Source organism: Equus caballus, chromosome 13, assembly GCF_041296265.1.
Source record: "Equus caballus isolate H_3958 breed thoroughbred chromosome 13, TB-T2T, whole genome shotgun sequence".
Classification (NCBI taxonomy): domain Eukaryota; kingdom Metazoa; phylum Chordata; class Mammalia; order Perissodactyla; family Equidae; genus Equus; species Equus caballus.
In genome coordinates, this window is record NC_091696.1 from 4,032,446 (window position 1) to 4,045,097 (window position 12,652).

Below are 12,652 nucleotides of genomic sequence, written 5' to 3' on the forward strand. Positions count from 1 at the left end.
TTTTATCCAATTGGCCACCCTATGGCATTTGATTGGAGCATTTAGTCCATTGACATTTAAAGTAGCTATTGATAAATATGTATTTATTGCCATTTTGTCACTTTTTTTTTCTGGGTGTTTTACTAGTTCTCTGTTCCTTTCTTTTTCTCTTGCTGTCTTCCCTTGTGGTTTGATGGCTATCTTTAGTAATATGTTTGATTTCTTTTGTCTTACTTTTTTCCTGCTTGTTATAGGTTTCTGACTTGTGGTTACCATGAGGATCCTATTTAATATACTATGCATGTAACAGTCTATATTGAGTAGATAGACTCTTTAGCTTGACCTCTTTCTAAAAACTTTACGTCTTCACTCCCCTCCTCCCACATTATGTTTTTCTCTTGTTTAGTGTGTGTCCATTCATTACCCTCTTATCATTGAAATAGGTGATTTTAGTACATTTGTCTTTTAACCTTCATGTTATCTTCACAGGTAGTTGATCTGCTGACTTTACTATACTTTTACCTTACAAGTGATTTTATTGCCTGGTTTTTTGTCGTTGTTGTTTTGTGGGGTTTTTTGATAATTTTTTTTATCTCTATTTGTGGTTATTGCTTTCCCACTTAAATAAGTCCCTTCTCCATTTCTTGCAGAACTGGTTTCTTGGTGATAAACTCTAATTTTTGCTTGTCTGGGAGGTTCTTTATCTTTCCTTCCATTCTGAATGACAGCCTTGAGGGATAGAGTATTCTTGGCTGTAGGAGTTTTCCTTTTAGCACTTTAAATATGTTGTGCCATTCTCTTCTCACCTGTAGGGTCTCGGCTGAGAAGTCCGCTGATAGCCTGACGTCACTTGTGGCCTTTCTCTTGCTGCTTTTAGGATTCTCTCTTTGTCTTTAATTTTGGACATTTTGATTATAATATGTCTTGGTGTGGGCCTCTTTGGGCTTCTCTTGTTTGGAGCTCTCTGTGCTTCCTTAACTTGGGTGTCTGCTTCCTTCCTCAGGTTAGGAAAATTTTCTTCTGTTATTTCTACAAATAAATTTTCTGCCCCTTTGTCTCTCTCTTCTCCTTCTGGGACCCCTATAATCCGAAAGTTAGCACACATGATATTGTCCCAGAGTTCCCTTACACTGTTCTCATTCTGTCTAATTCTTTTTTCTCTTTTCTGTTCTGCTTGGGTGATTTCCTCCAGTCTTTCGTCTAGCTCGCTGATCCATTCTTCTGCTTCCTCTACTCTGCTATTGAGTCCCTCTAGTGAATTTCTCATTTCCAGTATTGTATTCTTCATTTCTGATTGGTTTTTTTTTATATATATCTTCCAGTTCTTTGCTGATGTGCTCACTGTGTTCATCCATTCTTCTCCGCGTATCTGTGAGCATCCTCATGATATTTTGTTTGAACTCTTTGTCAAGTAGGTCGCTAGTTTCTGCTTCACTTGGTCCTTTTTCTGGGGTTTTGTAGTGTTCCCTTGCTTGGAAAGTATTCCTTTGCCTCCTCATTATGCCTCTTTCTCTGTGCTATTTTCTTTGTACTAGGTGAGTCGGCTATGTCTCCTGATCTTGGAGAAGTGGCCTTATGTATGAGATGCCTTATGAGGCCCAGCAGTGTGCTCCCTCTCGTCACCAGTCCAGAAGATCCAGGAGCGACCCCTTTGTGGGCTACTTGTGTCCTTCTGCTGTGGCAGGGCTGCTCCCACTGCAGGTACCCAGGGAGTCTGATCTTTCCTTCCCTGGCCAGCTGTTTGTAAATCTGGTTTGGGGAGCCTCAGCACTTTTGGCTACAAAGTCTATCAGCACTCTCTTATTGCAGTTTTCCTCTTAATTGGGTTGGAACCCAGTGTAGCTGGTTGCTAGGCTCAGGGGCGTACAGTTGTGATAGGCCTCAGGCCAACAAAGCTGTTGTCAGTTCTCTTAGGAGTGCAGCTGAGTGGGGCTGGCCCTTGGCATGGGAGCACTCAATTGTTTCAGGCTTTGGAAGGTGGGGCTGATCCTTTTTATGGCTATTTGTGAAGCACACTGCCACTGATAAGCCTCACCCCCCCCCCCCCCGGACCACATATACTGTCAACATGCACACTTCTATTCCATTCACAGTCCTATTCCATGCACACTTCTCAAACCCCTGGAGCGTACCCTGACACCACACTGCAGAGGCCCCCACCTCTCCACCAATGTCCCCCACAGTTTGCCTGGTCCTCACACAGGCCCTGCCCCACAGAGGCAGACACTCTTGCCTGCCTGTAGAGGATCAAGGCACCCAGTCAATGCAGGTTGAAAAGTAGCCTGAGGGTTTGCTGTTAGGTGGGGCCGGTCCCTAGGGCAGGTTGCCTGCCCTGGCTGAACTGGATTAAATCTGTGCTCTAGTGGGTGTGGCAGACCCCTGGGCTAACAGCCCAAGGGATGAACCTCAATGGCTCCCACCGGTGTCCGTATCAGCACGCCTGGACCAGCTCAGAACAATGGCCCCCACCAATGTCTCAGTCTCCAGAGAGTCCCTCCTCTCACCAAGCTGCCCCCAGAGCCCACCAGGTGAGTCTCGTTTCACCAAAGGACAGGCAGCCTTCTCTCTGGTGATTTTAGGTTGCTGCAATGAGTGAGTTTGTGCGTGGGCCCTTTAAGACCCAGGTCTGTTTGGCTTTCTGTGGATAGCTTTTCTGGGGGTGTCCTGACAGCAGTCAATAGCCAGCAAAGGCAGACAGTAAGACCATCTCAGTTAGGCTGAGTCCGAAGGATGCTTATAGCAATATTGCCCCCAATCCGGACCTCACTCCTCCAGGGAGGGCTGCGTACCTTAGGGTGGCTCCCCCCTGGCCAGCTGAGAAGCTCTGCTGCTCCCAAAGGTGGCTTTTTTCCTCTCCAGCAGTAATTACTGCCTCTTCTGCCTTATTCAGGACTGTCCCTTGTCGTGGGGGTTCTTCTCATTCAGTTTTCAGTTTTCAATCCAGGGTAATTCTTCCAAAAATTGTTGTAACCCAGTTGTGTTCATGGGAGGAGACGAATTCAACGTCTGCTCACACCGCCATCTTGACGAGATCTCTCCTGTCATTTCATTTCAGCCCTATGGCCTTTAGTATTTGAGGGCAAATCTGCTGGTGACAAATTCTCTGAGTTTTTGTTTATCTGGCAGTGTCTTAATTTCTCCTTCTTTTTTTTGAAGAATAGTTTTGCTGGATGTAGAATTCTTGATTGATAGTCTTTCCCCCCTCCAAACACTCTAAATACCTCATCCCACTGCCAACACTGACCATCCCTTCTGACGAGAACTCAGTTGTCAATTTTATTGAAGATCCCTTGTTTGCGATGAGTCCTTTTTTTCTTGCAGCTCTCATGACTCCCTCTTTATCTTTGACTTTCAACAGTCGACTAAGATGCGTCTAGTTGTAGATCTCTTTGAGTTTATCCAACTTCAAGTTCATTGAACTTCTAGGATGTGCAGATTAATGTTTTTCATCAAATTTGGTGAATTTTCACCCTTCTTCAAATATTCTTTCTGCCCCTGTTGCTTTGTCCTATACTTCTGAAACTCCCATTATGTATGTTTATATGTTTGTATGTTTTGTGCCATCCTACGGATATCTAGGATCTATTCATTTTTTTTTTCCATTCCTTTCTCTTTCTGCTCCTCAGACTGGATATTCTCAATTGGCCTGTCTTTACGTTTGTTCATTCTTTCTTCTGCCAGCTCAAATCTGCTGTTGAACCCCATTAGTGAATCTTTTATTTTGGTTATTGTACTTTTCAACTCCAGCTTTCTTTTAGGTTCTTTTTATGATTTCTATCTCTTTATTGATATTCTCTATTCGGTAAGACATTGTCATCATGCCCTTCCTTTAATTCTGTAAGTATGGTTTCTTTCAGTTCTTTGAACATATTTATAACAGATGTTTTCAAGTCTTTGTCCACTAAATCCACCATCTGGGCCATTTCAAAAGAAGTTGCTTTCTTCCCTGTATGGGGGCCATATGTTCTTGTTTCTTGGTGTGTCTTATAGTTTTTTTGTTGAAAACTTGACATTTAAAATAATATAATATTGCAACTCTGGAAATCATATCCCCCTTCCCACCCCAGGCTTTGATGTTGCTGTGGTTTGTTCGTTTATTGACTTTTCTGAACTAATTCTGTAAAGTCTGTATTCTTTGTTGTGTGGAACCACTGAAGTCTTTGCTCAGTTATCTTAGTGGTCAGCTGTCTCTCAGCCTTTGCTGAGGGTCTCTGTGGCCATGTTGGAGTATGCCTTCAACAATCCAGCAGGCAGTTCGCAACTCTGCCTTAGCCTTCACCTCCTGCTTGTACAGAGCCTCAAGGTCAGCCAGACATGGGATTTTAGGACCTCCTCAGGTCTTTCTTGGGCATGTACACAGTCCTACACATACACACAGCCCTCTAGAGTCTCAGGAATATGCCAGGAGCTTTTCAAAGCCTCCTATGGACATCTCATTCCCTAGTTATTCTTCTTAAAGCTTTTTTTTTTTTTTTTGGTCAGTCTCTTCTTCACCTCAACTGGTAATGCTGCCTCAGGCAGTTGCAACACTAAACAATTGCTACTAATTGTTTCTGACAAATGCTTTGGGGATAGGGTTATCCACACAGATACGGGCAAACTCTTAGATCACATAAAGACAAGCTTTGAGAATGGAGGTTTTCAGCAGATTGCCAGACAGGTCAAATAGTGACAATCCCCTGGGAATGGGGCTTTGGGGAGCTCCAAGTCCATTCTGCCCCTCCCAGAGGCCGCTAGGCTGGCAGCCTCACCGTTTTTACTGAGATTCAGCTGTTTTACTTGAATAAACACTTCTCAGATTATTGCAAGCCATTAGTTAATTTCCAGAGTTCTGAAAAAGTTGAATTTCACTATTTTGTCAGTGTTCCCTTTGCTTTCTTGGAGAAACGGGTTTCCAGAGATTCTTGCTCCACTATTCTGGAAGTGCTTCCTCCCATCCATTCAATCTTCACAGTATTCTCAGGAGGTGAGTTATTTTAGCCCTTGTTATTATTGAGGAAATTGATGCTCAGAGAGGTCACGTGAGTTACCTAAGGACACACACCCTGCGAGGACTGGTCATGATTTGAACCTCGTGATGTCTGTCTGATTTCAGTGTTCCACACAGCCTGACCTCCCTCCCACTGTCTCACCCCATGCAAGGTGCACTCCACCACCCTTTCACTCTAGCCTTTAGCTCCTTCCTCCTTGCCAGCTGTTTATCCCACGAGTTAATTCAGGGAACTGCCTGTGGGAGGACTGCTCATCTCTGAATGTGGCACATAAGAAGAAGAACACTTGAGGAATGTTCTAAGCACTTGTTGATGACGATTTTGCTCTAAGGTTGACAAGAGGAAGGGAACCTCTTCTCCTTGGGGTTGGCATCAGGTCAGTCACCTGGGGGAATCCTGAGGTGGTGACAGAAGCTCCTGAGCATCTTTCCTGCTCTATGTGACATCAGGAATGTCAGCTCATGCTGTGCCCAGGTGAGCTGGGGCACGAAGGTGCATTACTGAGTCATACGCAGGTCAAGCTCTCGGCCACAAATCCAGCCTACTCTCTGACAACACTTGTCAGTGCTTCCCAATATCACCCAGATAAGAAAGCAGTGAAACGAAAACTGGGCGAGTGGGCAGCAGCCCTCAGCTCCACTCCAGCCCAGCCTGGTCACCAGGAATGGAGGCCCAGAGTTTAGTTCTTCAGGCACTGTTCCAGGCACTGGGAAGACAGACAAAAATCCTGCCTTCACAGAGCTTATGCTCTAGTTGGGAGGAGGCATTACATGATGTATTGCAAGGCGATAAGTGCTATATAGAAATATAAAGGGAATGTGTGGAAGGATGGAGGTTATCATTTCTAATAGGGTTATCCAGGTGTCTGTATCACATCTCTTCTGACCAAGAAATTTACAGAAGCCGAAGGAAATTTGGCAATGGGCTTATGCCCTTGGAATTCACCATCCTTATCATGTGAACTATTACCCAGATAGAAGGTACAATGGCCTGCTGAGGGCTTGGTTGTGGCATCAGCCAGGAGACCACACCCTGTGAAGTTGGGATGTCATTCTACAACATGCAGTACATGCCTGCAAACTAGGAGTGGAGGTAGTAGTGTTTCCTTGTATGTTACATCTAACAGTCCACTTAAGAAATTTTTTGTTTCTATCCACACAACTCAGGGTTCACTGCATTTTGAGATCTCAGTGCCCAAAGGATCCCCTATTACTCCAGGGACAGAGTCATGGTTCTGGTAAATTGGAAACTGAGTCTACCCCGTGGCCATTTGGGGATCTTCATTTGCCAAACCAATAGAGAGAGAAGGAAGTTACTCTCCTGGATGGAATAATGGTTTCTGATGAACAAGGGAAAATTGGGCAGCTTTTCAAAATGGAGTCAAGGACTGTGCCTAGAACCCAGGGGATTCACATCTATATATTTATACATTTAGGTATGTATATGCCCATATGGCCAACCACTGAAATCCAGGTCCAGGGCAGCTCCAGCACTTCAGCTGGCTCCTTCGTGCCCATTCCCAACCAATCCCCCGCCAGAGGGAACCAGTACTCTGCGTGTTTCTGACTTCATGTAAATGGACTCATACAGTATATATTCTTTTGTATCTCACTTTTTTCACTTAATATTTTATATGTGAGATTCACCCCAGTATGTATGTCCTTTTCATTGCTGTGCAGTATTCTTTTATATGAATGTATGAATATATGAATATGAATTTATGAATACAATTTACTTATTCATTCTGTTGTAGATGGATGTTTGGGTTATTTCCAATTTTTGGTTATTATGAATAAAGCAGCTATGAATATTCTTATATGTGTTTTTTGGAGGAAATATGCACTAATTTCTATTGAGTATATACCTAGAAGTGAAACGGCCGGGTCATAGGGAATATGTATAACTTTGTTATTTCCTTGATGAGTATTAATGACAACCACCTTTTCAGGTGCTCATTAGCCATTCTGATATCCTCCCGAACATAGATGAAGTGCCTGTGTTCAAGTATTTTGCCCATTCAAAAAATGAGTTGACAGTATTTCTCTTGTTGATTTGTAGAAGTTCTTTAAATATTCTGGAAATAAGTCCCTTGTCAAAAATACGTATTGCAACTATACGTACGTATCCCATCCCGAGCTTTACCTTTTCAACCTCTCTCGATGGTCTCTTTTGACGAGCAGATGTCTTTAATTTTGATGAAGACCAATCTTTCATTTTGGGGTTCGTGCTTTTTAAAGAACTTCTTTGGAAGATTTTGTTTACCCCAAAGTCACGAAGGCATTCTCCTATGTTTTCTTCTGGAAGCTTTATTACCTTTCACATTTAGATCATTATCCATCTCAAATTAATTTCGGAGCATGGTGTGAGGGAGGGGAGCCAGCACCTTTCACGGAAAAGACCATTCTTTCCCCAGTGATTTTCAACGCATTCTTGACTCTGTGGCTACACAAACTGTGCACCCACCAATTGGATCATCCCATTCTCCTGCTTAAGAATTTTCAACGGCAGCACATTGCTTTTCAGATAATGATCAATCTCTTGCTTAAGGTATCTTAACAACACCCGGCTTGATCTGGCCACCTATTTCTCAAGTCAAGTCCTGTCTTGTGTCTCCCATCATACTCCAAGCTCAGACTGAGCACAGAGGTCCTTGGACAGGTCACACTCTCAGCCGTGGACCTTTGCCATACAGAAGGCTTCCGCTCCCTTAGGTTAGCTACCTGCTACTCAAACTTCAGGTCTCATCTCCTCCAGGAAGCCTTCTCTGGCTGCACTAGATCAAGAGACCTAATTATGTGCTCTCATCATACCCTGGCTCCGTGTTTAAGTACCTTCCCCAATGTAACTTTTTTGAGGGAAAAGAGGAAGCCTATTTAGTTCACATGGAAGGCGCTTCCTAAACATTATTGAATGAATGAACAAATTTACGCTGGAAACCTCTCCAAAGGACCCAGATAGCTTGGGCCCTGGAGAAGCAGCTGGGTTTCTGGTCTCAGATCTAGCACTAGGCAAATAAGTTAATATTTCGCAGCCTCAGTTTTCAAATCTGTAAAACGGGAATACAATATTCTCTACACATGGTCGCAATAAACACCAAATAAGATAACGCACAGAAACAGCCGCTGATTGGCACACGACGGGCTCTCCTAAAGGTAATAAAATGATGGGGGGGGAGACCAAGCTCCTACTCTTCCCCGTGCGCATGCTCGGTTCTCGACACGCCCCCAAAGCCCCGCCCAGAGAGCCCAGCGCGTCCCCAAGCGTGCGCGTGTTCGACCGGAACCCGAGCCGGGGCCAGAGGTGAAGGGGCGGGACCTCCGCCGTACGCCTGCGCCGTGAGAGGCGGTGCGCCGAGGGGGCGGGGTCGCGCAGGCGCGCAGGGCTCCCCGGCTCCGGAGCATAAACAAGAGCGGGGCTGGGATGAGGCGGCGGTTGGTTCCCGACCAGCGAGTGGCGGCCACTGGGGCGGCGAGCGGGGCCCGGCGCTGACCCTGAGCGCGCCTGACCCGCCCTCCCGCGCGCTAGCCTCCGGCCGGGCCCAGCGGCCCGCCCGTCCGCCGCGCGCCCACCATGAACCTGGCGAGTCAGAGCGGCGAGGCCGGCGCCGGCCAGCTGCTCTTCGCCAACTTCAACCAGGACAACACGTAAGGCCGCGCGGGGGCCGGGGTCGGGGGTCGGGTCAGGGTCAGAGGCCTGGGGTCGGGCCGGGGTCGGGTCAGGGGCCTGGAGTCTGGGGGCTGGGCCGATGTCTCAGGCCGCCCACGCCGAGCTCTGGGGGTGGGAGGCCCGGCCTGCTGGCGGCCCGAGGCGGGCAGGGGCGTCCCCGGGGCCTGGGAGGAGGGGCGCCCTCCTGGGACGGCGATCCCAGGGCGAGGGAGGTGATGGGGGTGGGTATTTCTCCCGGCGACGGGAAGGCTTTCTCTTGGGACCCTCACTTCTCCCAAAGTTGGGGCAGAACTTCGCGGCTTGACCTGTTGTCTCGGCCGCCTCTGGAACGGTGGGAGTGGTTTCTTCCTTCCATGCCATCCGCCTCCCCCTTTTTCCTCAGCCCTCTTCCCCCCACCCCGCTCTTTCCCCTCTTCAGGCCCTTCGCCTCGGCTGCTCTTCATCTCAGGGCCCCTTGCCCCGCTCTTACGTCCTTTTCTTCCTGTCTCGCTGTTCTTTTTGGCAGGTGACTTTGATGTCCTCCTCTAGCAGGAATAACTTAGCGATAATCTTGGCCTCCAACTTGGGAAGAAACTGAGCCCAGGGTGGGGGGATGTGGCAGAGAAGTCATTCCCTAGGAGTCTCGGCGCACAGGGAATGGGCCCCTGATGCCACCCCGTGGATTTGGAACGCTGGCTGTCCAAACCCCTCTGGCTTTGAAGCCGATTCTTCCGAGGCTGTCTCAGGTTACCTGTGAGGATAGTTAATAGAGGAGGTTTCCGGAGAAGGAGGGATGAGTTGGGACTGGAAGGGAGGAGAGCCATCTTGGGAAGTGAGTAAGGGGAAGTGATGTAAGAGGAGGAGGAGTGGGTCATTGGCTTCATACTGAGTAGTTGGTCCAGTTGTTACTGGCCGAATTGAATCAGCAAAGTAGAAAATGAGATATATATATATATTTTTTTTTTAATTAAAAGTTAATTGTAGAATGGCAAGCAGCCCGTCAGTGGCACGCCGCGGCTGCTCGGTCGCACCTTCCCCGAGTTGTGAAAGCAGTGCAGATGGTCCCACAGTGGAGCTGTCCTGAGAGTTGCATGGGAGCAGATCCCCTGCTCCAGCCACAGATGAGGAAACCGAAGTTCAGAGCTGTGCCTGCGATTTACAGTTGGTCACCAGTGGAGTGGGGGCAGGACTAGATGCTAGGTTTCCTGAATTCTCTTGTTCTTTCCACTCTGCCATGCTGTTTTTTCTACTTAACAGGGTAGGATTCTGAGGACAGTGAGTTTTTACATCATACTATAGCAGTCTTTAAAGATGAAAACTACCGAATACTGTAGTGTTCTATAGGACCAAAAGCCAGTACAGCAAAAACAGTTGGGACAACCTGTTGCAGGTGGTTATAATTGGAATAGACTATATTATATTAATCCAGGTAGGGGATAGGAAATTTTAGACGCACTGTGATTTGGTTTTTGAGCCCTTAGTATTTTGAGACTGGTAAGAAATTGTAGCTTTATGGTTTTTTTATGTCTTGTGTAAATTAGAGAATTTCTAAAACATTTTCCATCATTCATACAGTTTTTCACTAATCATTCCTATTGAAAGGAAATCAGATAGAAGAAAGCATTCTCTTTTGCTGTCATTTCTAATGGGCTACCAGGTTTCCTGTATAATAAAAGGGTGTCAGTCTGTCTGGCCTGACATAAGACCTTCTCACACTTGGAAAATGTGCTTCTCCACTCCTCTGTGAGTCCTGAAGTCATTAGTTCAAGAGAAGATTTCTCTGTCATGATTTTGACTTGCCAAAGAGACCTTGATATATTATGAACATAAGTTGTAAGGAATAGTAAGTTCGGGTTATACTAAAGGTGTGTTGGTTAAAATGACTTTAACTTGTTTTAAATCTACACTTGAAAGAAATACAAAAGTTCCCAGGGAAAGGCTTTACAGTTTATACCTTTCCCTCCCTTGCCCGTCTCCAGAACTTATTTTAGTAGAGGAACACGGTTCTTCACTAGACAAAGAGTATTGGTCTAGAATCCACACTCACTGTATTCACTGAGAAAATCTGGAAGCCATTTCACTTAATAGGATACATGTATGTTGTACAGTAATGCATCACAGCGGAATATTCCTTACACACCAAAGTAAATCTGTCCTGCCTTCCTTTTTGTAGTAATATGGTTTCAAATATTGTGGTGTTTTTTCTATGGTTCTTATTCTAAAAGTGCAAATAAGTTTTCTTTGTTTTTCACCGTTTTTTTTTTTTTTTCTAGCTAGAGCAGTGAAAGAGGCACCAAGAATAGCACATAGCATCTTGCTGTGGACTGGTTAGTCCCAATCCTAGTTTCTGAAAGTAACACTGGAAGGCTTATTTTGGAGGGATTTTTAGGTTTTTTAAATCGAAGTTAACAAACTAATAAGTGGCGCATTCCCGCTGAATCTTCTGTGGCAGCGTCAGTAGACACTACCGAGCTGGTGGGACGTCAGTGGTGTGGCAGCGTCTGTTTGAAGCTGCATTTCTGAAAGGGGTAGACCAAAGAAAGGGCCTCGGTTTTCCAAGTCCTCTGCTTGCAGAGTGGGTGTTGTCAGCATCCGGGGGGGTGACGGTGTGGCAGCAGCGAGGGCCACCTGTCTGTCTTCAGCGGGGTCTCCCTGGTTGGTTAATGCTCGGGGAAGGTCGCTTGTCTCCTCTTTGTCCTCAGCAGCGCTTTGAGGGCCTTGGGAGTAGAGGTCTTGCAGGATCCTTCAACCTTGCCACTCTGGATCATTCTGCCTGCCGTGTGGAGGATGTGTTTGAGGAGGGTGGGGCAGGCACTGAGGAGGATGTTGTCCAACTGCCGTGGCCAGTGGAAAGGAGACTGGTCAGCCATCAGGACTTAGTGTGGCCCGTGGACGTGCGTGATGTGTAAGGGAGACGTTCAGCTTGCTCCCAAGTCTCTGGCTTGGGTTCCTGGTGAAGATTGGAGAGCGGTCAGAGAAGATTTCGGCTCAGAGAAAGAGGAACTCTGCTTTGGATTCTGTGGAGTCTGAAAGGCCTTAGGGACATACATCCAGGTGGCAGTCTGGGATGGAGACGCTGTGAGCTGGAGGGAAGGGGCCTGTCACAGCCAGACACTTACTGAGGGGGCTCCGGAGACAACCCATCATTCGGGGTGCTTCCTTTTGATGGGTGTGGACTGTTCCACGTAACCCTATAATCAAGTATGGCTCTTTCATGAAGAAGATAATGAAAAGGGAAATCTTTATGGCCTTTGATCATTGGTAAGAGGGTAAAAAAAGGAAAATGAGTTAAGAAAAAGATCTGATTCACATTTTCATTTTTTAGTGGAAATTGCTATCTTTTAGATATTGAACCCTCAAGTTTAAGTTCAGCAACAGAGACTTGCAGTTAAAGATGGCAGATCAAACACCAGCATTTATTTTGGCTCCCTCCCAAAACCCTAATAAAATGTCAATCATTGCCATATTTAAAAAGCTACTTTAAAAGGTTTAGACCCATAGGATGGGAAGAATGAAGAAGACACTAGCAACAAAATGTTGCAAGCTAGCAAGTGGTAAAGGAAAGCAGATCCTAAATTGCTAGTGGAGAAAGCAGAGAACCAACCTAGTTTAAACGCAGAATCCCCAGAAGGCTCAGGGTTGGCAGTCTCGGGAAGCTCTCGAAGGGGAGAGGGCGCGTGCGGTGAAAATAGCCACTCAGAGTGTGCTTCAGAAGCAGCCACACTCTCTCACCCTGCGAAGGACTGAGACCTCGCCTCGAGAGCAGACGGGGTCTCTGGATTCTGACACCAGGCGCAATTGAAGGCGGGGGACTAGTAGTGAAATGGGGGAGCAAGTAAATAAATCCCTTTTTTCTGTTATGGTTTGCTAGTTTTTCCCTTTGTCAGTAAAAGATCTCATTGTATTACCTCAAAAAAAACCTTACCACGTAAACATTTATTGAAGAATAAGATTTTTCCTTAGGGCCATCACATACGTATCTGTACTGTACCTCTCCCACCAACGTGCCTGCCATTGGAAGGTCAGGCAAACCATGA

At 46.2% G+C, this 12,652-nt stretch overlaps 1 protein-coding gene across 3 annotated transcripts in view; it reads left to right on the plus strand.

Annotated features, from left to right (window-relative positions):
• The first annotated feature begins 8,266 nt into the window (after positions 1-8,266).
• Positions 8,267-12,652, plus strand: part of WIPI2 (WD repeat domain, phosphoinositide interacting 2) — a 34,322-nt gene continuing 29,936 nt past the window's right edge. The window contains exon 1 of one of the 3 annotated variants that reach the window (XM_023655190.2): positions 8,267-8,614. In XM_023655190.2, coding sequence (XP_023510958.1) covers positions 8,541-8,614 — 74 coding nt within the window. In that variant the 5' untranslated portion in view covers positions 8,267-8,540. The remainder of the gene's footprint in view (positions 8,615-12,652) is intronic. The other 2 variants (XM_023655191.2, XM_023655192.2) reach the window with 2 other exon arrangements.